Raw genomic sequence first — 23,089 nt, 5'->3', positions numbered from 1 at the left:
CCCCCGGTACGTACCGACGCCGTACCTATTTTTTGTTTTTGTTTTTTGCAATGGGTACACGCGTGGTACACCTGTGGTACGCGCGTGGTACACCAATCCAAAAAAACACGGTTTTTTTTTCTTCTTTTTCTTTTATTAGTAGTTTTTTTATAGGAAGATTTATGTTTTTTATTTGTTTATAATATAAAAGTAGCAACTATTGCTAAAAAACAATAACAAAGTAGCCGCCGGAATTATTCACTTATTCATTGAAAAGGAATAGACTCAATTCAAAGAGATATGAAGATCTAGTTTTTATTCATACCAATCTTCGTCTTCTCTCAAGAAAGAGAAATATTAATACTTATAATTAAAGTGCAACAAAAATGTGGGATATTCGTAGAGATGAATGAGATTTATTTAATATATAGTTGATATTCTTGAAATTGCTAGTCTTTCTCACGGTGAACCTAACTAGAGGTCACTCTTTTTAGTGATGATGAAGAGAGAAATAATTGACTCTTTTTGAACTAATTAGTTTTTAATTTCATATTTTGATGTTTCGAACAATTTAAATTACATTTAAAGTGTGGTGTGATATTTTTTATGTTTAATTATTTGTTTTAATAATATAACTCTATTATTTGATATATATAATTATATATTTTTAAAAATTATAGGGACGTACCCGTACCTTAATTTTTCTAAAAATAACGTACCCCGTACTGGTACCGGGTACCGGTACCGTACCCGCACCCGGGCAACATAGTTCATGATACACCACCTACAGATTCTCACGCATGTTGTGAATTACTTTCACGCAGAGATTCTTTTGTAAATCTGCTCAATGCAGAGATTCTCACATGAAAAAAATCTAAGGCTTCTTTATACAGTACATATACATGTCTCAAAATATTGTGATACACTGATACTGATAGCACTACTCTGTCTCTAAGCAACACTGTACTACGTGCCATATATATGCAGCTTTCACATTCATTTTGTGTTACTTGCTCTGCAAGACTTGACAACACAACTTTGATGAAAACTCACGGGAATTGGTTCTGTTCCAAGATGCTCATGAGTGTTGCGGGAGTTGGGAGAAACAATAGGGTCAATGTTCTAGGATCACAAGAGAGAAACACGATATCTCCACCAAAAATCTTATACATTATATTAATGAGTCACATCTCTTATAAATATAACATTTTTCCCAAACATAATCAATGTGGGACTTAGAGTCCGTTTGGATTAGCTTATTTTTTAGGTTATTCAAACAGTTTATGTAAATAAATAAATTTTTATGTATTATTATAAGTTAGTTCATGATAAAATAGCTTATAAAAATACAATTTTTACAAATGGGAACTTATAAATAGCATAAAACCTAATTTATATTACATAATTTGTTTGCATAAACTGAAAAATAAGTTAATTCAAACGGACTCTTAACCACTCACACTTACCACCCAACTAATAGAATAGACAATAATACTAGCCTGATCAAACCTATGAATAATGACGGACTTAAATCAAAATAATTATAAATATAATTATGCTTAATGACAGTAATATTTTATTCTATCACCAACATTCTTCCCTCAAGTGTGAGTTCTCACATACCTATAGTTGATCCAATACTAGGATCCACTCCTGCTCCCACACCAAGCCGAACTACAGCTATGATACCACTTGTTGGGGAGTCCAGGGAAGCTCGGAAGAAACAATTAGGTAATGCTCAAGGACCACAAGAGATGGAGACATCGCATCTCTACCTAAAACCTTAAAACATTAAGTTAATGTGACGTCTATCTCTCTTATGGTCCTGAAGCATTGATCTCATCATTTCTTCTCAACAATGAGAACAATGACAATTTTGACCTTCTAATTAAAGGGACGACACCATATTGTAAATTTGTCAATGTTTTAAGAACCGGACCGGAGATCGACCCGGTGTGGTCACTGGTTCATGGTTCAATCGGTTAGACCGGTTCAACCGTTATTAAACCGTTTATATGAACCGTTCATATAATTTTCGTATCTGGTAGCTAATAAACAAATTATCAGTAACAGAATAACAAATACTTAGACATAAATTGACAAATTAACAAAATTTAGTTTTAAAGTGCATGATGTTCATACCAAGACCAAGTACTTAATAATACTTATACAAAGTCCAAATTCATAGTACTTATACCAAATACATAATTCATACCAAATACTAAAACATAAATTCATAATCTAAATTCAAACATCAAAATATCAAATTAAGTCTCCCCTCTTCAAGTCTCCCATATTCAAGTTCAAACTCAAAGTTCATGCATCGAATGATCAATCATTAAATTGATGGAAACCATCATCATCATCAACACCATTATAACTATTCACATCTTCTTGTGGAAATGAATCCAAATTAAGTCCCCCCTCTTGAAGTCCAATGGTGGGTGCCAATTCACCTAAAAATAAAGTAAACAATTAAGTGTAGCATTTTCATAAACTAAATACCACAATACAAGTATACAACTCAATGCACATAAGTAATAATCTCACTCTCACCTTCCTCATTGTCAATACCAATTATGGGAATTGAATCCTCATTGTAAAGCATACTTTTAACTCATTGGAATCAAGAATGGGGGTAGAATTTGTATCTTCGTCCATGATCCAAAATTCAATGTCATCTATTCTCTCATAGTCTATAGGATCATAGGCTCCCATCTTGTTGAAGGCTCTAACAAAAGACAAAGATTATTCAATGTAAAAAGGATAATAAATAATGAAATGTAGAATATTGAAGGTAAAAAATAAAAATAATTGCATACCTATTTTTTAAACGCAAGTTGTAATGCACAAACACAAGATCATTCAACCTTTGATGCTCCAATCTATTCCTCTTTTTTGTATGTATTCTTTCAAAGACACTCCAATTCCTTTCACAACCCGATGTTGAAGCAGTTTGACTAAGTATCTTAATTGCCCATTTTTGCACATTTGGCACACTATGTCCAAAAGTATTCCACCACATATCTATCAAAATCATAACAAAATTGAAATCATGATCAATATGTAGTTAAAGGTAAAGATGCACAATTTAAAAAACATTATATCAATTATACCTACACGCATTTGCAAAACATGTAAATCTTTTATTCCTTCCTTCTACAACATATGTGCAATAGTCCCAAGCAGGGTCTGACTTTTGTCGACATGATTGCATAGAGTCATCAGCTTGTGTTGGAGGAGCTGCTTGTGAAGATTGAGCAACATAAGTTGATGCTGATGTCGACATAATTTTCTGAAATAGAAAATAAACTTTAAATTGGTAAACAAAGCAACAAATTACTAAAATTGGTTCATAATAATTATTCTACTTCACAGGTGATAAACAAACTAACAAAATAGAAACTTTAAAAACTTAAAACAAACAAAGGACAAATTAGAAACTACTGTAATATAAGAAGAAAAAAAAAACTTAGTTCTTGTTGCAATTAACGTAAAACTGAAAAATATTATTCTTGTTGCAATCTATCAATGTGTTGAAACAATATTTCCTAAAGCAAATAATATAAAGATGAAACCCATAAAAATTGAACAAAACCTTAGTTCTTCATTCCACAAATTAAGAAACAAATTAAGAAACCTAAACATAACAATAGGATAAATTTGTTTCATTCCACCATCTAATATAAGAAACAATTAACGAAGAAGAAGAAAAAAAGTGCAGGTTACCAGTGGAGGGTTTTCACGAAGAAGAAGAAGAAAATAGGTGTTGGTTTTCCTTCAGCCGTTTTCACGCTCTCTGGAAAGTGAAAGAGAAAAATTAGGGTTACACACAGGAAAAAAAAACACGTTAAATACACAGTTTTTTTTTTTTTTAATTTTCAAAAGATTCCGAACCGGCCGGTTTTTTTAAACCGCTCCCGGTTCACCGGTTCGAACGGTTCCGGGCGGTTCGTACCGGTTTCAAGCGGTTTTTTCCCGGTTCTGCAGACTACTGGTTCTCAGCAGCAGCCCGGACCGCTCCTGTGTCCGGTTCCCGGTTGAACCGGTTGAACAGGCCGGTCCGATCCGGTTCTTAAAACATTGAAATTTGTTCATTGTTCATTTTTCTAATATTGTTTTTCTTGTACATGCACGCGTCATATATTTCAATCGATAAAGAGCTAGCAGATAGAATGAGAGGGTCAAAGTCACACCTTATCTCACTCATAGATATTTGGCAAGTTGACTCATAGAATTTTAGAAACCGCATCCGTCCGTACGCAATCTTTCATGCTTGATTTTCGCAATTGTTGATCTGAGATTCGGCCCACACCCGACCAGATGCTTCAATGTATTGTCGGTTATAACAATTTTAAGTCAGGTCGCGGATCCGTGCTAAGTCCTACAAAATTCTACCAATAGCAAAAATGATTTAGAAATAAGTGTAAAATGAAAAAAAAAAAAAAAACTCTGTTTCTGTCTCATTTGAGTTGACTTGTTTAATACTATTGTTTGTTCTTTCAGTTTGTTGTACTCTTCCCTCCAAAACTGTGTTCCATTTCCCTCCAAACCCTTTCGTCTCCACCGAGAGAGAATCTTCAAATTCACATCGAAGCTCTGTTTCGCGCACAGTCCCTTTCCTCTCTCACTGTGTGTATTGTAAGTGTGTCAATTTCAATTTATATTTCTTTTGAATCGGCACTATCTCTGGTAATTCAGATCTTCAATTTTTAGGGTTAAGAGTTTCTTGAAGTGAACCAGATAAAATGCTAGTTAGGGTTAGGGATGACATAGTCACATAGTTATGAAAATAATGAAAACAATTCTTTTCAAATTTTCATTGTTTTGAAAATATACACAATTTTTCACTTCAAGACTCTCTTATCTCTTTGTTAGCAAGTAAAATTAAAAACAAATTTTAGAAATTTTATTGGCTAATTATGGTGATAATTCACCAACATTAGGTTAAAATCGAAAATCAATTTTATTGGCTAATTTTATTCGGTAAATGCAAGAATTCCATGTTTCTATACAGAATGCAAAAATCGTAGACCAGTGATAACACTTATGCACGATAGAATGTTCATTGATACCGTGCTGGTACCTAGTTTATTTGCTCAGTAGTTAGAGGTACGCGGTTTTGTTACAGGAATTGCGGACATATGTCTGTATAGGAACCATCATATCCTCATCCAATTTAGCATCTTGGAATGTGAGAACCAGTGTTGTTGACTGGCGTGACTGATTTTTGACAATCGTCATAGCCAATTTGTGAAGGGGTTCCAGCCATGGCGCTGCTATAGGCCACAATAGCGTGTGTTTTATATGGCATATTTTTGGTCTTCTGCACAGTTGACAACAGCTATCATGCAGCATGTGTGGAATGAGAGTGGCATAGGATTTTTGTACTGGGGGTGCCAACTGTTATCTTGTGTTTGAAAAGATTGGAGCAGTTAGAACTTGTTATACTGTGTGTATTGCAATCCATGATAGAAGAATTAATTTCTAAACTGAAGAGTGAATTGGTACCCTAAGGGCACATGTTTGCTTTCTCCAAAAAGAAATATGCATAAGACAGTGTAGATCATCCCCAACACATATATGAGGAAAAATAAATAAGGAAATACCAAGTAGTTGAAGTTGTTTCTTAGAAAATTGACACAAGAAATATGGGCATGATATACCAAAAATATGCTTGTGTAATAGCACACAAGGGCATAATTGTTCTACCTTTTGACCTTAATATTGTTATCATCTTTTCCTTTTAGTTAGACTTAATATTGTTTTAACTGTTCAGAGATGAACATGTAAGTTCTAACTCCTTTCGTTCATTCTCCATCTGCCTTTTTGTTTACTATTAGCTAGCAGTTTTAGACATTTGGTATAGCTTAGCAATAGGAATAACAGCTCCCTCCCTCACTGTGCTTCTTTTGTTGTGGAAGGATAAAACTCAATATCCTTTACATCTCATTAGTTAGCTAATGTTTGATGGTCATTGCTTTGCTGAACTATAATGTTTCTGTTTTGGCAGATTTGAATTTTACAAAACAAGGATCAACATTCTCTAAATGAAGATCATGTGTTAGGAAAAAGACAGTTTCAACTCTTCATGAGTGGATTCTCAAGTGTATGGAAATAGGTATTCCTTACTTTAATGTTATTCTTTTGAAAGAGTTTTTTATGTGTATGCAATGTGTTAAAAAATTGAAAGAGTCTTCTTTGGATGGGGATGAAGACTCACTAGGACATCACTGATTTTGTGTTTGCTTAGCTTAATTTCTTACTTACTTTGACATCTACTTTTTGTTATATGTTTACTTAGTATAATTTATTACTTACTTTAAAATTCCCTCTTTTTAATAGTACGTCACTTTCCATTTATTACTTTGATATATATTTTTCATCAATGGATTGATGTTTTGATTGTTAATGTCTTTCATTTGAAACTCAGGGTGAAAAATAAAATTAGAAAATATTTCTTCTATAAAAGCAAACACATAATAAAATATATACATTCAGATTCGGAATTTAAAGAGACATAGGTTACATCAACATCAACACTTGAAGCCGGCGCTAAAATATATATATTCAGATTCAGAAGTTAAAGAAACAAAGATTACATCAACACTACATAGCAATGGCTTGGTAAATTTCGCCAGCTTTGTTTTGGCCCACGAAAAATGTTGCAGTAGCCTCCACTAATGGACTAAACATCCCTATCCCTATTAATGTTAATATTCACCTTTGAGTCAATAAAAGTGCGGCCCCTCATCCTGATCATAACCTTTGCTACACCCATGGTATTTTTCTTCAATGTATTATCATCCACGCACATGTAGTTTCCATAAGAAGCCACTAAGAAAGAAAAGAACTCAGTGGACCAAGCATTTACCAGTACCTAAAAACTCTGAGCCATGAGACCCAAATTGTTTCCCACACTTATCTCCTTTTGACAGAATGACAACTTCCGCAATTGAACCCTATTTTTGAAATACTCCCAGCATCTCCTTAGCTCCAAAATTGTCAGGGGAGAACCCCTATTTTTGGAAGAAAAAAAAAATCCATTTTTGTTAAACTGAAACTGTGAAAATTATCTAACCTGTCTGATATATGTCTTCTATATGTTAAATATCCCTTATTATAATAAGACACAAAATTCACAGTATTAAGAAAAGTAGTTGTAACAATAAATGGTTACTTTTCGATAATTACCCTTACAATTATTGACATCATAAAAGAGAAAAAGAACTTGACATTTTCCAATCGTAAGTTAAATAGGAGCATCTTTGTAAATAAATTATTAATGTGTAATATTTTGAAAAACGGCTTATATTAAGGGACCAAGAAATCTCAAGCCGGTTTTATAATAAATCCTTGAACCATATGACATAGAATTAAGAAAATGTACTTTAATACAATCAACCTGAAAACATATCTATTTTAACACAGATATAAATTGTTACAATCCAATAAAAGTAACATTTTTAAGTAAACAAACCACATTGTTGGCATGGATTGTTGCAAACCACCTCTTTTCTATCCTTTTGAGTACCCTGCGAACTGTTTCGATAGGGAAAACATTTAATTAGAAGGAAGTTGTCAGAAGGAAAATAGTTCTTTTACATCTTGAAATGGGAAGGAGATGTGTGTATGATTTACAAGTAGTAATCTAAATGGTGTCTTTAATGGGCAAGGTACGTATATAATATCATATATGCTTTTAATTGGAGAGTCAAATGGTGTCATTGATATCATATGGACATAATACTGATTCAAGCATGTTAGTCATTTTCCAAAAAAGGGGCTGGAATTGTCTATATGGGATTGAGTTTGTAGTGTTTGTTAGCATTGAATTAAGATAGTCATGCAGGTTGTAAATAGTATTCTTGACTATAATTCAGACAGGATGCACAATACTATCTGGGCCTCTAGAATTTTTTATATGATGAGATGAAGCACAAACATTAAGAAGGTGTATGTGTTCCTTATAATGAAATAAATTTAAATTTATTATAATGAAAAAAGTAGTCAAATAATATGTTATGTCCATAAATTTGCACCATAGTTGCATGGTAAGAGTAAAATATTATTCAGAAAAATTATTGTAAATAGTTATTGTTAAGTAGTCCGCATCGGATGCGAGATGGCCTGAATATGTGTTTATAAAGTAGAGGCAATCCTCGCCTTAAGAGTTATTTCATTATAACCTACGACTTGGTTATAATGAAATAAATTTTAATAATTAAAATACTGTATATTTGTAACGAAAAAAGTTAGTCAAAAAATATGTTATGTCCATAAATTTTCACGAAAGTTGCTTGGCAAGTGTAGAAAATTACACAGCAAATTTATTGTATGTAGTTATGATGGTACTATATGTTAACAGTAAATTGAATATGAATGTTGAAAAACTTACTAATTAAAGATTTTGGAAGACCTCTTTGAAAACCACGTTGGTGGTAACGTTTAGTGGTTGTCTTTCATTATCATGGATCAAGATCTTGAGACCTTGTTTTCTCGTAACTCTGGAAATCGCCACATATAGCTGGCCATGGCTAAACACCGGTCTAGGCAAGTATAGCCCAACATAGTCGAGAGATTGACCTTGTGCTTTATTAATTGTCATAGCATATGAGACAATTATAGGAAATTGTTTCCTAATAAGCTTGAATGGCCATGGTGATTCATTCAAAAAGATAGATATCTGTGGAATGTAGACAACGCGTCCGTTATCCTTCCCAGCAATGATCTTTGCTTCGAGCACATGATTTGCTAGCCTTGTGACAATGAGTCTAGTTCCATTACATAATCCTTCTGATTGGTCTAAATTTCTTAAAAGCATTATTGGAGTACCAACCTTGAGTTTAATTTTATGATTAGGAAGCCCTGAAGCTGTTAGAGAGCTCATAAACTCAGGGGTAAGTACTTCAAATGCTTCATTGGTATGAGCTTCCGACCGATCTATAGAATTTGAACTTAAATACTCCATTTCCTCACCTATATTGTAGCGTAATATATTTCAATTAACATAATAAATCTTGAACAAAGAAGGTTGAAAATTAAGTAAACATTGTGAATCAAGTAGTACCTGGAATCAGTTTCAGGACATATTCATTTATTTGATCAACTACTTCAATTTTTGATGCTAAAATTGCCCTAGATTGCAAAAAATCTTCATTCTTATAATTTTCAATTAAATTCGGATATGTACTTTTCACAATTGCATCGATAGGATCATCAAAATTGGTGATCAATAATTCACTTGGAATATCTATCTCAGCATAACCATCATTTGGCTCAGAAATCTTCCCATCGCCAATGTTTAAAATCCATTGTGAGAACTCATTGAGTTCTGCTGTATCGGAACTTTGTGACCCAGTATGCAAACGCATATTTTTTGTTAGAGTTAACACTTGACAATGATCCCAAATATATGATGCATTAATTGTTGCATGGACAATGTCAGAACGACTTCCTCTTGGAATGACTGGTAGAATTTGTCTAAAGTCACCCCCAAAAACTATAACTTTTCCTCCAAATATTGAAGTGCTCGAACTCATTATGTCTTTGAGAGTTTTGTCCAGTGCCTCAAAACAAAATTTATGGGTCATTGGAGCTTCATCCCATATTATGAGTTTTGTTAGTTTCAGCAGCTCTGCAATTTTACTTCCTTTTTCTATACCGCAAATCGAGTAATCAAATGCAGGAATAGGAATTCTAAACTTTGAATGTGCTGTTCTTCCTCCCGGTAATAAAAGTGATGCTATTCCACTTGATGCCACGGTCAACACAATATGACGTTGAGAACGTATGGCTGATGCTAAAGTTCTCCACATGAAAGTTTTTCCGGTTCCACTATAACCATTTAGGAAAAATACTCCTCCCTTCTGGTTGTTGACTGCTTGCATAATTGTTTCAAATATTCCTCTTTGCTCATCTATAAAGAAGTCAGATTCAATTTTTAAAACTTGACACATAATGATTAGAGAATTCATATAGTGAATGGTTGTTAGTAAAGTAATCGTAAATTAGATAACCTGTAAGAGAACTGAATAATTGTTGGAATTGTTGTTGTTGAATAGCTTGATCATAGTCAAGCTCCTCATATATTAGTTTATTCCCGAATTGACCTGTGATGTAACCTTTTGGATATGGCATTGTTGGATATTGCTTCAGACTTCTCCGGTTTGTTTGCAGATGTTTCTCAATCTCAAGCAAAGATAAATTTTGTATCTCTTCATAAGAAAGTTGCAAGTCTAAAAATAAGATAAACCCATATTCAACAAGTATTGATTATGAAGTACATAAAATTGTTTGACATATAAAATAAGGTTACTAAACCATACCTTGATTGGCAACCAATTTCCTTTGTTCATTAAGTATCCCATCAGACAACAACGTCCAAGTTTGATTCCACAAATAGTCTGGTCTATTAAGGGTACATGATAAGAGCATAATGATAAATAACTTCCTTAAGTACTTTCCAGGACCCCATTCATTTGCCTCTTTTATGGTCTCTATATAGTCTCTATCATCTTCAAGGAGACCCATTGCAAAACATGCTTCTCTGAAAGTTTCATATTGGATATTGGCAACAGTTTTAATATCTTCATAGCTGCCAGGTCCTTTTACAATAGTAAGCAGCATTCTTAAATAAAAAAGCTCTCCAGTACTTGGAGGAACCCAAATTAGCCTCCCAATAGTATAACCTGTCTTACGTGGTTTCCATGACCTTTTTGTCCTAACATATACAAATTTAGAAACAAACTGGCCATAAGTCAAATTTTTGGCTTCGGGATAAATCTTGTTTGCTTGCATCCAAGATGTAAACATTGATTCAGTGACACTTGGCTTCAACAGGACATCGTCAATGTGCTCATAATCGTTAAAGTAGACTAGCTGGTCACCTGGAATATGAAAGTGCAACCTTTCAACTGCTGGGTTCCGACCATGTATTGGAAATGAAAAAATTCTCCAACATGCCTCATTTGGTGACACATACCTACAATCCAAGTATTGTTTGATCTCATCAATGTTACCACCACTTTGAGTTGAATCTTTGTCTTGTGTTGGAGCAATAACAGCTGTTATCCTATCATAACCTTTATTTATGTGCTTGAATAAGTACTTTATTGACCAACTTTGGTTACACCATTCCATATTGATATGTGCTTGGTACTTCATTAGCAACATAGGATTGTATGGTACAATATCTTTGTTACTGAATGAGACACCATTCTTGACAATTGTGCGACCGTTGTCCCTTCGTCTATACACCGGATAACCATATTTGTCGACAAATGTTGAGTTTTGGTACTGCTTAGGATAATATTTTGAGCACTTCCCATTTTTGATGCAAGGTGGTGATTCATGAGATACGCCACATGGGCCATGGATCATGTAATTTTTAACCAAATTATATAACTCTTTCTCATGTTCCTGACTTGGTATCTCTGCTAAAATGATCTTGTCAATATCATCAGGAGTGGGGAACTTGCTAGATGGATGCAGAAATATAAGTATGTGTGCATGTGGCAATCCCCTCTTTTGAAACTCAATGGTGTATATATCTGAAAGTAAAGTTTGTTAGTTGATATAAATGTTAAATGCTTGTAGATAAAGTAATATTATATAGTATTTTGTGTGCATTAACAAAAACAAACTTACATGCAAGAACTTTCCCAAGCACATTTTTCTTGGTCAAATCTGAAAGGAGCTCATCCAATTTCATTTTAAACACCCTTGTTATTATATCAGGACGATCATATGCTTTCAAATTTATCGGTCCTAGCACTCTTTGAATTTCTGGCCAGTTGGGATTACAGGTAAATGTAATGAAAAGATCAGGAAAACCAACATAGCTACAAATTGCCATTCCATCAAAATATAATTGATCCATGTATCTACGGCTTCCCACATGTGATGCAGGTAATATTACTCTCTTTCCTTTGGTTGACCCTTGAGTTTGAATATGGTGATCAGTTTCATTCAGACTACGATATTTAGAGACTCGTAGTTTTGACTGATTTTGCCTCAGCCAGTTGAATCTTTCAGACTCCAACATAGTGAATCCATCAACTAGGAATTGTTGGTATAGTCTTCTTGAACATAATAAAGTTTGTGCTTCCTCTGTTCTAGATTGAATTCTAAAAGCAAACCATTCTCTTATAGTCAGCCAATTCCTCTTTCTGCCCTTAGAACTTCCCTTATCACTATGAGGCACGTCGCGTCGATAGCCATCCTCGCCATAAGGAAAAATTAAGGGATATTGGTAGGCCAGATAGCTTGCATGAAATTCATCTATTCTTTGAAGTTTGCCACATTGAGTCTCTATTACTAAGTCTCTTTTTGAAGCAGTATCAACATCACCAACAATAAGAGCAGCTACATCGGACACTGAGGGTTGATTGTATATTCTACCATCAGTATACCTCTGAGAAATCAACCTTAGCTTCAAGTTGTTTACATTACCTTGATTCAATCTTTCTCTTACCATCCGAAAAGACTTTGTATGTGTATTGTGCTGATAAAGCATTTCAGACAATTTGCAAACAATATTTGGATCAAGGTTGTTATTGTTCCTATAAATCAGATTAGGAAAAGAGATTAACTGTAAAGAATGGTTACAATATACAGCTTATGAATACATTTATCTGTCTAGTTATATGAAGTATAAATTATATGATAAACAGGCATGTGCGTACCTTAACCCATGAAGTCTATTTTGTATTTCATTTTCGGTATCATAAATGTAAAGCTGTGCAAATTTTGGTGATTGTCCTGGCATAGGCAATAAGCTTCCTATTCTATGGCATGATTGTCCATGCATTTTGATTGTTGGTGGCCCTCTACTATTATTAAATTCGTTATCCAGCTTTGCTCCCAATGAAGTGAATGCAAACATTGTGTTATAAGCTCTGATGTGCGTCTGGAAATTCTTGCTAACTGATGAATCACGACCAAATAGAAGATGTTGAAGAAATGGAGGTGGTGATTTCAAGAGTGGAAGCTGAACCTTTCCATTTCCGCAACACAGTTGGTACTTCGGATTTGCAGAATGTCTATTTTTGTTCATTCTCTCTTGGTACCACATTTTTGCTCCGCAATACTCACATTCAATTAGTGGATCACCAACATCATAATAACCTATAAAGAATAATAACACCAAAATAATATCAACTATACCATTGTATTGTTGTGAACTTCATATTAATGGTTTTAAACTACCTTCAGGAAGAATGCCATAACCCATTAACTTGTAATTTGCATGTGGTTCTTCTTCATCTGGACTTGAGCAACTATCATCACTTGAACCTGAAGAATCATTTTTTTTTCTTACATTGGATCAGTGCATGCAGAAGTAAAGACATACACCTATTCTATTAATAATGTACTAATGTTATATGATGTTATTATTAGTACCTTCAGAGGAATCAGAGTCACTTTCTTTCTCCACATGTGTTTCTGTACTTGAAGTATTCAAACTTGTGGCAGTTGGCAAATTAAGGTTTGATGAAGATGATGCAACATTTGTATTCATATCTCCAAACTTGCTCATTAGATTGACACACAAGGAATTAATACCAGCCACAGTTTTTATCCTCTGATGATATGGTGATTCTTGCCTAGTATTTGGCTGAGTATATACTTGAGAATTTGAGTCGATGTTCCTAATTGAATTCTGATTGTGGTCATTCTTCTGATTCAACATTTCAGAAGTTATTGCAGGCTGTGAAGTGCTTTCAAATAACCTTGGCTGAGTATACATTTTAGGCTGCCAAGTGCTTTGCAATAACCTTGGCCGAGTATACATTTGAGAATTTGAGATGGTGTTCCTAATTGAATTCTGATTGTGGTGATTCTTCTGGTTCAACATTTCAGAAGTTATTGCAGGCTGTGAAGTGCTTTGAAATAACCTTGGCTGAGTATAGATTTGAGAATTAGAGTTAATGTTCCTCAGTGAATTCTGATATTGGTGATTCTGCTTATTCAACATTTCAGAAGTTATTGCTGGCTGTGAAGGGAACTGAAATAACCTTGGCTGAGTCTCTTTTTGATTTTGATTTCCACTGCTTTTTTGATGCACTGTCTTGTGTTTCTTTGCCCTCCTTTCTTGCAGGAATGTCTTTCTTCTCAAACGTGCTTGTGCTTTTACTTCATTTCTTTTTCTGATGTTGTTCTGGTAAGGATCCATTGTTTGGAGAAGTAGTGTGTAAAACTAATAACTGGTTGAATGGTTAAGTGATTAATGCAATAGAGAGATGTCAAATGGAATGAACCAAGGTTCAATATTCATGATTTATGAAAGGTAATTGTTAGAGTTGTGACATTTACCTTTAGTTGGATGATAACATTTTCCATAAAGTTATCATAAAGTTCATCTATTAAAGGCCTACACTCCCAACAAATAAGATTCTCACGCATAAAGGCATGACTTTATTGATGCACACTGATGCTCCCTCTGTACCATTATAATTGTTTTTTTTTTTTTTTTTGCATAATTTTTTTTCTCAAATTATTTGTCCTTTAGAACAATATTTACCACCTAAGAACACATATGAGATGATGCGGTCTCTTCTAGTTTATTTGGATCATACAATGTTCGTAAAGAATATCTGATTTATGCCAAAAAAAAAAGATAGTATTTTGACAAATCTAACTATTCCACTAACTACTAGTATTAACAAGGGTGTTTAAAGAAATAAAATTTATTTTATTTTTAAAATCAAGGCAACTGATTATTTTCTTAATAAATGTGTAAAACTCAAATGGACACTTGAGACTTAGACGGAGGGATTACAGATACACCTAGAGAGTAGAGATTCAAAGATTCTTAGGCATGTTATGGATTGCTTTTAAGCAAAGCTTGTCTTGCATTTTTGCTCAATCTGCTTAAATTAAGCTTAATGCAGTCCTTAGACTAAATTTAAGAACATTTTTTTAAAAGCTTTTCCACTGTGGATAATTGGAGAAAATAATGTTAAATTTTAATGAAGACATTTTTTGGTTACATAAGAGAAAAAAGAAAAAGAAAAAGCCAACAAGGGATCACTCCCTAATAAACTCTACACCCCAAGCATCTTCCCAGAGTGGCTTAACTAGATCTCTAGGAGGAGTAGGAACATTCACCAATGGCGAGCCAGAGTTAGCACCTAATTTAGCCAACACATCAGCACACGCATTTCCCTCACGAAGAGTATGAGTAAGAATCACCTCCCAATCATTAGCTAGCAGCTTTCGAATACAACAAATCTCATTCGCTAAACGATGATGTGCTGTAACCCCTTCCTTAATTAAATTAATAGAGAGTAACGAATCAGAGCAGCAAAGCACCTTACGGAAACCACGTTCCCAACACAGCTTCAAACCGTACCATATCGCCATAATCTCGGCAAAAAGAATATTCTGCATCGCAGCAGACCCGTAGAAACCCCAAATATACTCGCCCTCTCTGTTCCGTAACAGTCCACCATACCCTGCAGCGTTAGTCGAACCCAATAAACTCCCATCCACATTAAGGCATACAAAACCTTCAGCTGGTCGAGACCACGACACTCGTCGCTGATTCAAAGTAGACGTCGAGACTGCTGGCATTAAACTAAAAGCATCAGAGCTAGCATTAACTATAGCGTGAATTTTTGATACGCTAGTGTAAGTGCTTTCACGATGGTTGTTGAAAATGAAGTCATTTCTCGCACACCAAACTATCCATAATGTAACAAAGACAATGTTTCCATATCTTTTACCCAGCAGTTTACACCATGTCAAACGATCAACACCTTGAATAGTAGAAGGGACGCTATGCAAGCCACACATATTCCAAATAGCGACCGAATCACCACAGAGAAACAGACAATGATCGATTGTTTCGGAAGATAAAGAGCAACGATGACAAAGGTCTGAAGTACACACCTGCCGATGGTGAAGCATTGCATTCGTTGGGATAGATTCATGCACCAATTGCCATATAAAAAATTGAATATTAGCCGGGAGATGTAATCTCCAAATCCATTGCCAACCGGTGAGATTATTACAAGGAGAGGGCTCCAAAAGCCAGCAATAAGCATCCTTAGCAGTGTAGATGCCAGAGCTAGAATCATGCCAAGTCCAAATGTCCGGAAGGTCATTAACAATACAAGGCTGCAATGACGTAATCGCATTTCTCACATTATCTGGAATACTAGTATATAGTTGGTTTAGATTCCACGTACCATTAGTCCAAACTTCCTGAATCTTCAAGGATGTGTCATGAATGTCTACATAAGGAACCACAGAGCTCAATCTCTCTTTAAATACCCATGGATCAAACCAGAAACTAGAGTTACCATCACCGATTTTCAGGGTAAAGCCGTCACGCAACATATTCATTGCTTTTACCAAAGAGTTCCAAACAGCCGATCCTCCATAAATTCTGACATTAAAAGGAAGTTGGCCTTTCAAATACCTGTCATCAATCAACTTCACCCATAATTTATTCGGAGAGTGGAGAATCTCCCATATGAGTTTTCCAAGAAGTGCTACATTTTGGAGACGAGAACGGCGCACTCCTAGCCCCCCCAACTTACGAGGCTGAGTGATTTTATTCCAGCCAACCAGATGCATCCCTTTATCACCGGTACCTTTCCAAATAAATCTTCGGACTATTTTATCCAAATCATCGCATACCCCCTGCGGAAACCAATTGATTTGCATATGGTAGGAAGGTAACGAAGAAATTACTGAATTCGCTAAAACGACTCTACCTGGCTTATTAAGCAATCTGCTTTTCCAAGAAGTTAACTTTGACGCGATTCTATCATAAACATCGCTATAGTCTTGCTTACGAACTTTACCGTGAAACATTTTGTTGGGTTTTTGTAGATTGGCTACATTTTGCGAAAACATATTTTAGCCAAGTGTTGAGACAAATGTGCTGACCCCAAGTGTTGAGACAAATGTGCTGACCCCAAGTGTTGTGACAAATGTTGTTACACTTTGGAACAACACCTGACTCTGTTCTGCGCGCGCCAGCTAGATGTTATTATTTTCTACTCAATCTTTTGAAGATCTGTTTGAAGAATTATTTCGTGGTTTCTTATACAACAAGGCGCACGTGATCAATGTGTTTCAGAAGGCAGCTGAACCCTAGTTCTATTTTCCAAAGGAATTATATTTTTGGAAAATATATTTTTGTGTTTCAAAAAATAGAACTATTATTTTCAAAAATATATCTTGTGAAGATTGCTGCAGAAAATATAAAAGATTTATTTCAAATAAATCTTTGTGCTTCAAGAAAATTAGAAGATTTAATTTTAAAATATATTTACAACAAATATATTTATGGAAGGAATATTTGATGCAAAGAAAGATTTGGTAAAAATATATATTTTGCATCTAGAAGATTTCTTGGAGCTGAAGCATTGTGAAAAGCCCACGAGGCTGTGCTATATAAAGGGTGCTGCTAACCCTTATTATTAACCGAAACTTGAAGCAAAAATAGAATATCAAAGATGTAGTCTTTTAAGGGTTTCGTGTCTTTAAGCCACTCTCTAGGAGAGTTGGTGTAAAGTGAACCACTCGGGTTGTGAGATGGTCACTATGTCCTCACTCAGAAACCTATAGGTAATGAGTTGAGTATTGTATTTGGAGGAAGCTTTTAAGCAACTCCAAATTGTGAACTTAGTCGTTGGCTAGGTGGTGATGTTATTGAAGTGTGTCTTCATCTTTGTCAAGGAGAGTGTCTCCATTATGTTGTTATTGAAATCCTTACTGGTTGTAAGGTTGAGGGGAGTGAGACGAGGTCTCATATCTAGGAGTTCCTAGGTAGAAGTGTCATTGGGTAGGGATTAAGTGAGGAGTTGTAAACGGGGGAGTTTAGCTCCGAATTAATACTACTGATAGTGAATTTCCTCCTGGATTGGTATCCCCCAGATTAGGCTGTTAGGCTGAACTGGGTTAACAATTATGTGTGTCGTTTATGCTTTTCAGTATATGTTTTTAATGCTCTGTTTTATTGTTCTTACTGCTAAGACAAGTGTTGCGACAAGTGTCGGCACATCGTGGACAACACTTGTCTACTGTGTACCAGAATTTCAATTGGTATCAGAGCAGGCATCCTGTTCTGTATCTGGGTGAGATCCTAGGGAAGATACTTTCTGGTTATGAACAAGTAAGGAATACTGAAAAGTTGTTTGGACTTGAAGAAGTTCATATTTGTTTGAATGGTCCCTAGAAGTGGAGGATGGACTATTCATGGCACGATGTATAGCTTTGATGTTTGAGCTTCTGTATGGTTTGATTTATTTTCAAACCTATGTTAACCTGTTGCACCTGAAGTGTGGAGTTTGTGCAAAGGTCATTATGGTGTGCCTGAAGTTTGTTGAGGAGTTTTCTGGTTTGAATTCCGCTGCATACATATATGATGGGAAAACTCCTGGTGGTTTTGAGTGTGCTACACTCTGTTCTCCTCTGGTGAGGTTCAACTAACTTGTTGGAGATGCCAACGATACTTGAGGGTGATCTCAAGTCCACTCATAAAGGCACTCATATATGAGTTTGTTGAAGAGAGATCTGAACGAAGTTGTGAGCAATTTATTTTTGCTTCTAACCCTAAAAGCCAACTTCCAGTGACTTTGATAAAGGATCTCTTGGTGTGTTCCTTGAGAAGGGGACTGATGTCGTCCCAGATGTTGCTACATCTGACCAGCAGTATGCAGAATCTTGTTGGATTTATTTTGACACTAGAAACTTATGGTTGACTTCTTGGGTGATTTTATTTCTGATCCAAGTAAGTGGTAGTGCAGATGTGTGTTTTGCTTTTCCTGTGTAAGCTTGATAAAGGATCTATTATTATGGTACCTGAGAAGGGGACTGATGTGCTCCCAGATGTTGGTACATCTGACCTGCAGATTATGCAGAATCGTGTTGGATGACAGTTGGGCATGTAAGGTGCTTGGAATTATGCATAGGAGTGCTCAAGTTGTATGGTCAGAAGAAGCTTATCTGCCTATGTGAATCAGAATGTGGAGGTTCTGATCTTTCTTTAATAGTATGCTCTAGCAATGCATGACTATTGATTCCACTAGTAGTGGATGTAAGGGCAGCAAAATATTGTCAGATACTGAGGTCCGATAATTGTCTTTGGTTATCTACTGCAAGTCACTCGAGAAAAGGGCTGATAATCAGAATCTTAGTCAAGCTTTTAAGCAAACTAAGAAGTTTTGGAGTTTGTGAGTGACTTCACACTTATTAAGCATGACATCTTGCCTATTCAAAAGGTCATGATACAGAGTGTGGTTCTGCAAGGACAGTGATCAAGATGTGTCCTTGTTAAGTAAAAGGGTTAGAGTGTTGTTCAAACATGTGTGGATGATCTGGTATTGAAGGTTAATCAACTACTGATGGTTGATCCTCTTGTGTCCCCCTGCTGTTGTTAATTGTGACTTTGGTGCTTCCACTAAGGCCACAAGTGATTGTGTTGGTGAAACTCTCAAACAAATGTTGTACCAAGTGTAGGTACATTTGTGGCACCTGCAACTGCCACATATTTTGATACATCTGCAGCACCTGAAACTATAATAGATCATAATGTTTCAGATATTTCTTACCAGATGAATACTACTGAGAAAGAGAATACTACAAAAGTAATTATGACGGGTAATAATTCTGCTGATCACTGTGTTGTGAACTATAAATCTGATGAGAGTATTAGGTCTTTGTTTGCTGATAAAGAACCTTCTGTTGACAAAAGTGTGGGTGATGATCCTGATGTTGTCATTGTGAATGATATAGTGGCTGGTAACAAGTCACTAGATAAGACACCTAGTGCTAATGTTGTAGGAAGAATCAGAAGTAGGGCTGGTAAAAATGTGACAACTGTCAATACACTTGTCCAGAAATCTAAATCATGAAAGGTGACAAGATTTGTTGGGAAGAAACCTTTTTACGGTCCACCAAGGACAAAGAGTAATAATGTATCTGTTACTGGGAGAAGAAAAAGAGTCTGAAAAGAAAGAACCCCCTTCTAGTAAATCAGACTTTGAAAGGGAGACAAGTGTAGCTACATTTGGTGACACATTCAGAAGAAGTGTGAAAGGAATGAAGGTCTGATGAGAACAGTGTCTGATCTAGGTGACTGTTTTGATAAGCTGGTAAGGGGATTTGTAGTGAATGTTGGTGACAATTGTGATGATCCTAAAAACCCTGAGTATAGGCAGGTTTTTGTGAGAGGAAGGTGTGTTCACTTCTCACCCTCTATAATCAACAAATTTTTGGGAAGAAGTAATGAGGAAGTAGCTGAGCTGGAAGTCACAGATAATATTTGTAGAACAATCACTAGGAATAGGCTGAAGCAATGGCCTTGTCAAATGAAACTTTCTGCATCTCAACTATCTCCTTTATATGCAGTTCTGAATAAGATTGTTGTTGTTAATCGGGTTCCTACCACTCATTCCAGTAATGTAGCCAAAGAATTGGCTAGGTTCATTTATGTTGTTGGAACTAAGGCCAGGTTTGATTATGGTGCTTATGTCTTTTATGCCACTTTGGAACATGCTAAATCTTTTGCTCTACCCATAGCATTTCCTACTTTACTGTGTGGTATTGTTCTTGACCAACATCCAAATATTCTTGTGGACACTGATGTCCCTTGTAAAAGAAAAGGAAAGCTGAATATTGAGCAAAGGCTGCTTGCAGGGACAAATGTTGCAGCAGCTGTTGGTACATCTGTCCAGCAAAAGCTGGTGCTCTCACTAGGCAGCAAATGATAACTGACTTGATTGAGTCTAGTAGAGCTCTCAGGAAACTGAAGACTGTGATGATCCTTTGAGCAAAGAATTCATGAAGGTTTTTGACTTGGGTAGATGTGTTGAATTTTCACCTGATGTGATTAATAAGTTTTTGGGCAGGAGTGAAGAACCTGAAGTTGAGGTAGAGTTTTCTGACAGTGCTATAGGCTTGAGTAACTTTATCTACACTGTTGGTACCAAGACCAAATGGGATTTTGACTCTTATATTTTTCAAACTACTAAGCATGCTAAGCCTTTGGATGTGAAGATGCCAACAACATTTCCAATGTGCTTTGTAGTACTATTCTTGATCAGCATCCTAGTATTTTGATCAGCTCTGATGTTATCTGTAAGAGGGAATCTCCTCTGACATTGCACTATAGACTAGTTGAAGGGACAAATGTCTCACATAATGTTGCAACATCTGGCACGAAAACTTCTAGGTTCATGACCAGAAAAAGAGATGATTGCTGATTTGATGAGACCTATGCAAGTTGAAAACCTTGTTCGAAAGAAGTATGTCTTTTTAGTTGTTGATGATTCCTCCAGATTTACTTGGGTAAATTTTATTAATATCGAATCAAATGTTGTTACTTATGTTAAAGGTTCTGTCAGTTCAAATGTTGTGGGTAGTGTTGGAACATCTGTCAGATGTACCTCTGAAACTTTCAATCTGGTATGAATGTTGCTGTTGTTGATGACACTATTGTTGAAATCGTGCATGTGTCATCTTCCAAGGTTGTTGGTTCTGACACTTTGTCATCCCTCACTAAAGTTGTGGTTGAGTCCCCCAAAGGAACCTAACATAAGTCTAATGTCATATCGGATGTTGAAACATCCTGGACCAACCAGTTAGTGTTGTTGAAACCTGTTCTGCAATCCCCCAAACTTATGCTGATATGGTTCTGAGAGTCCTCAATCTAATGAGGTTGAAGATCAACTAATGGTGGTTTGGAGTATTAAGGTTTTGAATGTGGTAGAAGAAACTAATCTTGATGATCTTCCACTTGACCAAAGTTGTTGCTCAAAGTGTGACTAAAAGAGAACTAGCATGGTACGATTGTTTGGATGTGCATTCTGCTGAGAAGTATTATATGTGTTCAAATGTGTTATGATCAGATGCGATAATGCTCAGATATGTGTGATCAAAGGTGATTACTACTATGGTAAGTGATTGTTTCAGACCTGTTTCTGAAACCTCTAGTTTGATGTTCTTATGTGATGACAATATATCTATTGTTGAAGATGCTTTTGGTATATGTCTCTTGAGATTGACACTGAATAATACTCATCTGTGTTGAATAACTTGTCTGTTCTGGTACGAGATGTTGTAACATCTGTCTCAACATCGTGTTATCTCAAGTGTTCCAACATTGTGTACAACATCTGTCACCAAAATGCTAGAATGTGGTTGACTATGAGCCAAATATTGAGGATGATGTTCTGGGCATCATTGTCACTTGACAGGAAGAGAGTTGACATCTCTTCTGTCATCTTAGAGAATGTTTCATTCATTTTGAAGAAAATGTCTAGAAATAGAAATTTGTGTTTTGAAGGAGATAATGTTATGAGAAGCTGGATTTTTTGTGAGTATGTTTTTAACTATGAAGCAAGCTACAACGTTTATGGTGAAGCTACCAATAACCTTTATGGGTGTAATCTCTAAGAGTATTATGAGACAACTCTTTGAGATTGAAAGATCAGAAGCACTCCAAAGCCAAAAAAAAAAAGGAGTGTCTTTGACTTCTGACTATAGATTTCTTTTGTCGGACCACATGTTCCTAACATTGTTTTCTCTGCCGGTTAGTACATGTTGGTTCCAAGAACAATGTTTTCTCATGCTCTTGTCATGTTGTGGAAACAAGGGGAAAATGTCTATTTTATGAGTGTTAATTATGGAGTTTGATGTGGTAGATATGATATGGTTCCTCCACTTCTGATATATATCTGATGAACTATGTATCCCATGGGGTTATATTTGGTTGTAGTAGCTCTGTGCACTATGTGGTTGATGTGATGAAGATAGTATAGGTTTATGCCTTGTTACTTATGATCTTCATGCTATACTGTTGGAGTTTGGTCATGGTATTGTGGATGAAAGCGCGCATGTTCTCTTTCCACTACTTTTGTTCTCCGTATCTTTAGTGGGCTAGGCCATGGATTTCTAGCACCTGTATGTGCCTATGGTCTGGAATATCTGCACTCTGGATATTTCTGTTTTTGCTACTCTGTGTTCTGATATGTATGATGTTTGTCAAAATTATGACTAAAAAGGAGGAGTAGTGTGTGTGTGGACAAATGTGTGGACTGATGTTCTTACATTTGGTGAAGTTACTGTTCTTATGCTTCTATGCTCGTATTGA

The 23,089-nt window shown here is 35.6% G+C and overlaps 2 protein-coding genes and 1 long non-coding RNA gene across 4 annotated transcripts; 1 reads left to right on the top strand and 2 right to left on the bottom strand.

Moving 5' to 3' along the window:
- Positions 1 to 4,413: 4,413 nt before the first annotated feature.
- LOC123912938 lies at positions 4,414 to 6,260 on the top strand. Its single transcript, XR_006811489.1, has 2 exons — positions 4,414 to 4,620; positions 5,993 to 6,260. It is a non-coding gene; the product is annotated as an uncharacterized LOC123912938 (long non-coding RNA).
- A 6-nt stretch (positions 6,261 to 6,266) lies between these two features.
- LOC123912936 lies at positions 6,267 to 12,528 on the bottom strand. 2 transcript variants are annotated; one of them, XR_006811488.1, is made up of 7 exons: positions 11,629 to 12,528; positions 10,308 to 11,531; positions 9,999 to 10,217; positions 9,050 to 9,898; positions 8,378 to 8,958; positions 7,460 to 7,521; positions 6,267 to 6,998 (listed from the first exon to the last, which is right to left on the bottom strand). XR_006811488.1 is itself a non-coding variant. In XM_045963531.1 (6 exons), the coding sequence occupies exons 1-5, from the start codon at positions 12,494 to 12,496 to the stop codon at positions 8,381 to 8,383; spliced, it is 3,738 nt and encodes a 1,245-aa protein (XP_045819487.1). In that variant the 5' UTR covers positions 12,497 to 12,528; the 3' UTR covers positions 7,275 to 7,521; positions 8,378 to 8,380. The 2 variants fall into 2 exon arrangements, 1 of the variants encoding a protein (XP_045819487.1); XM_045963531.1 differs by lacking the exon at positions 6,267 to 6,998 and having other exon boundaries at positions 7,275 to 7,521.
- On the bottom strand, positions 12,528 to 14,281 carry LOC123912937. Its single transcript, XM_045963532.1, has 3 exons — positions 13,384 to 14,281; positions 13,189 to 13,275; positions 12,528 to 13,107 (listed from the first exon to the last, which is right to left on the bottom strand). Exons 1-3 carry the CDS (start codon positions 14,153 to 14,155, stop codon positions 12,623 to 12,625), a joined length of 1,344 nt encoding a protein of 447 aa, XP_045819488.1. The 5' UTR covers positions 14,156 to 14,281; the 3' UTR covers positions 12,528 to 12,622.
- Between the last annotated feature and the right edge of the window lie 8,808 nt (positions 14,282 to 23,089).

Source organism: Trifolium pratense, linkage group LG3 (assembly GCF_020283565.1).
Source record: "Trifolium pratense cultivar HEN17-A07 linkage group LG3, ARS_RC_1.1, whole genome shotgun sequence".
NCBI lineage: Eukaryota > Viridiplantae > Streptophyta > Magnoliopsida > Fabales > Fabaceae > Trifolium > Trifolium pratense.
The sequence above is the reverse complement of the archived record's forward strand: the minus strand, read 5'-3'. Positions and strand labels throughout refer to the sequence as shown.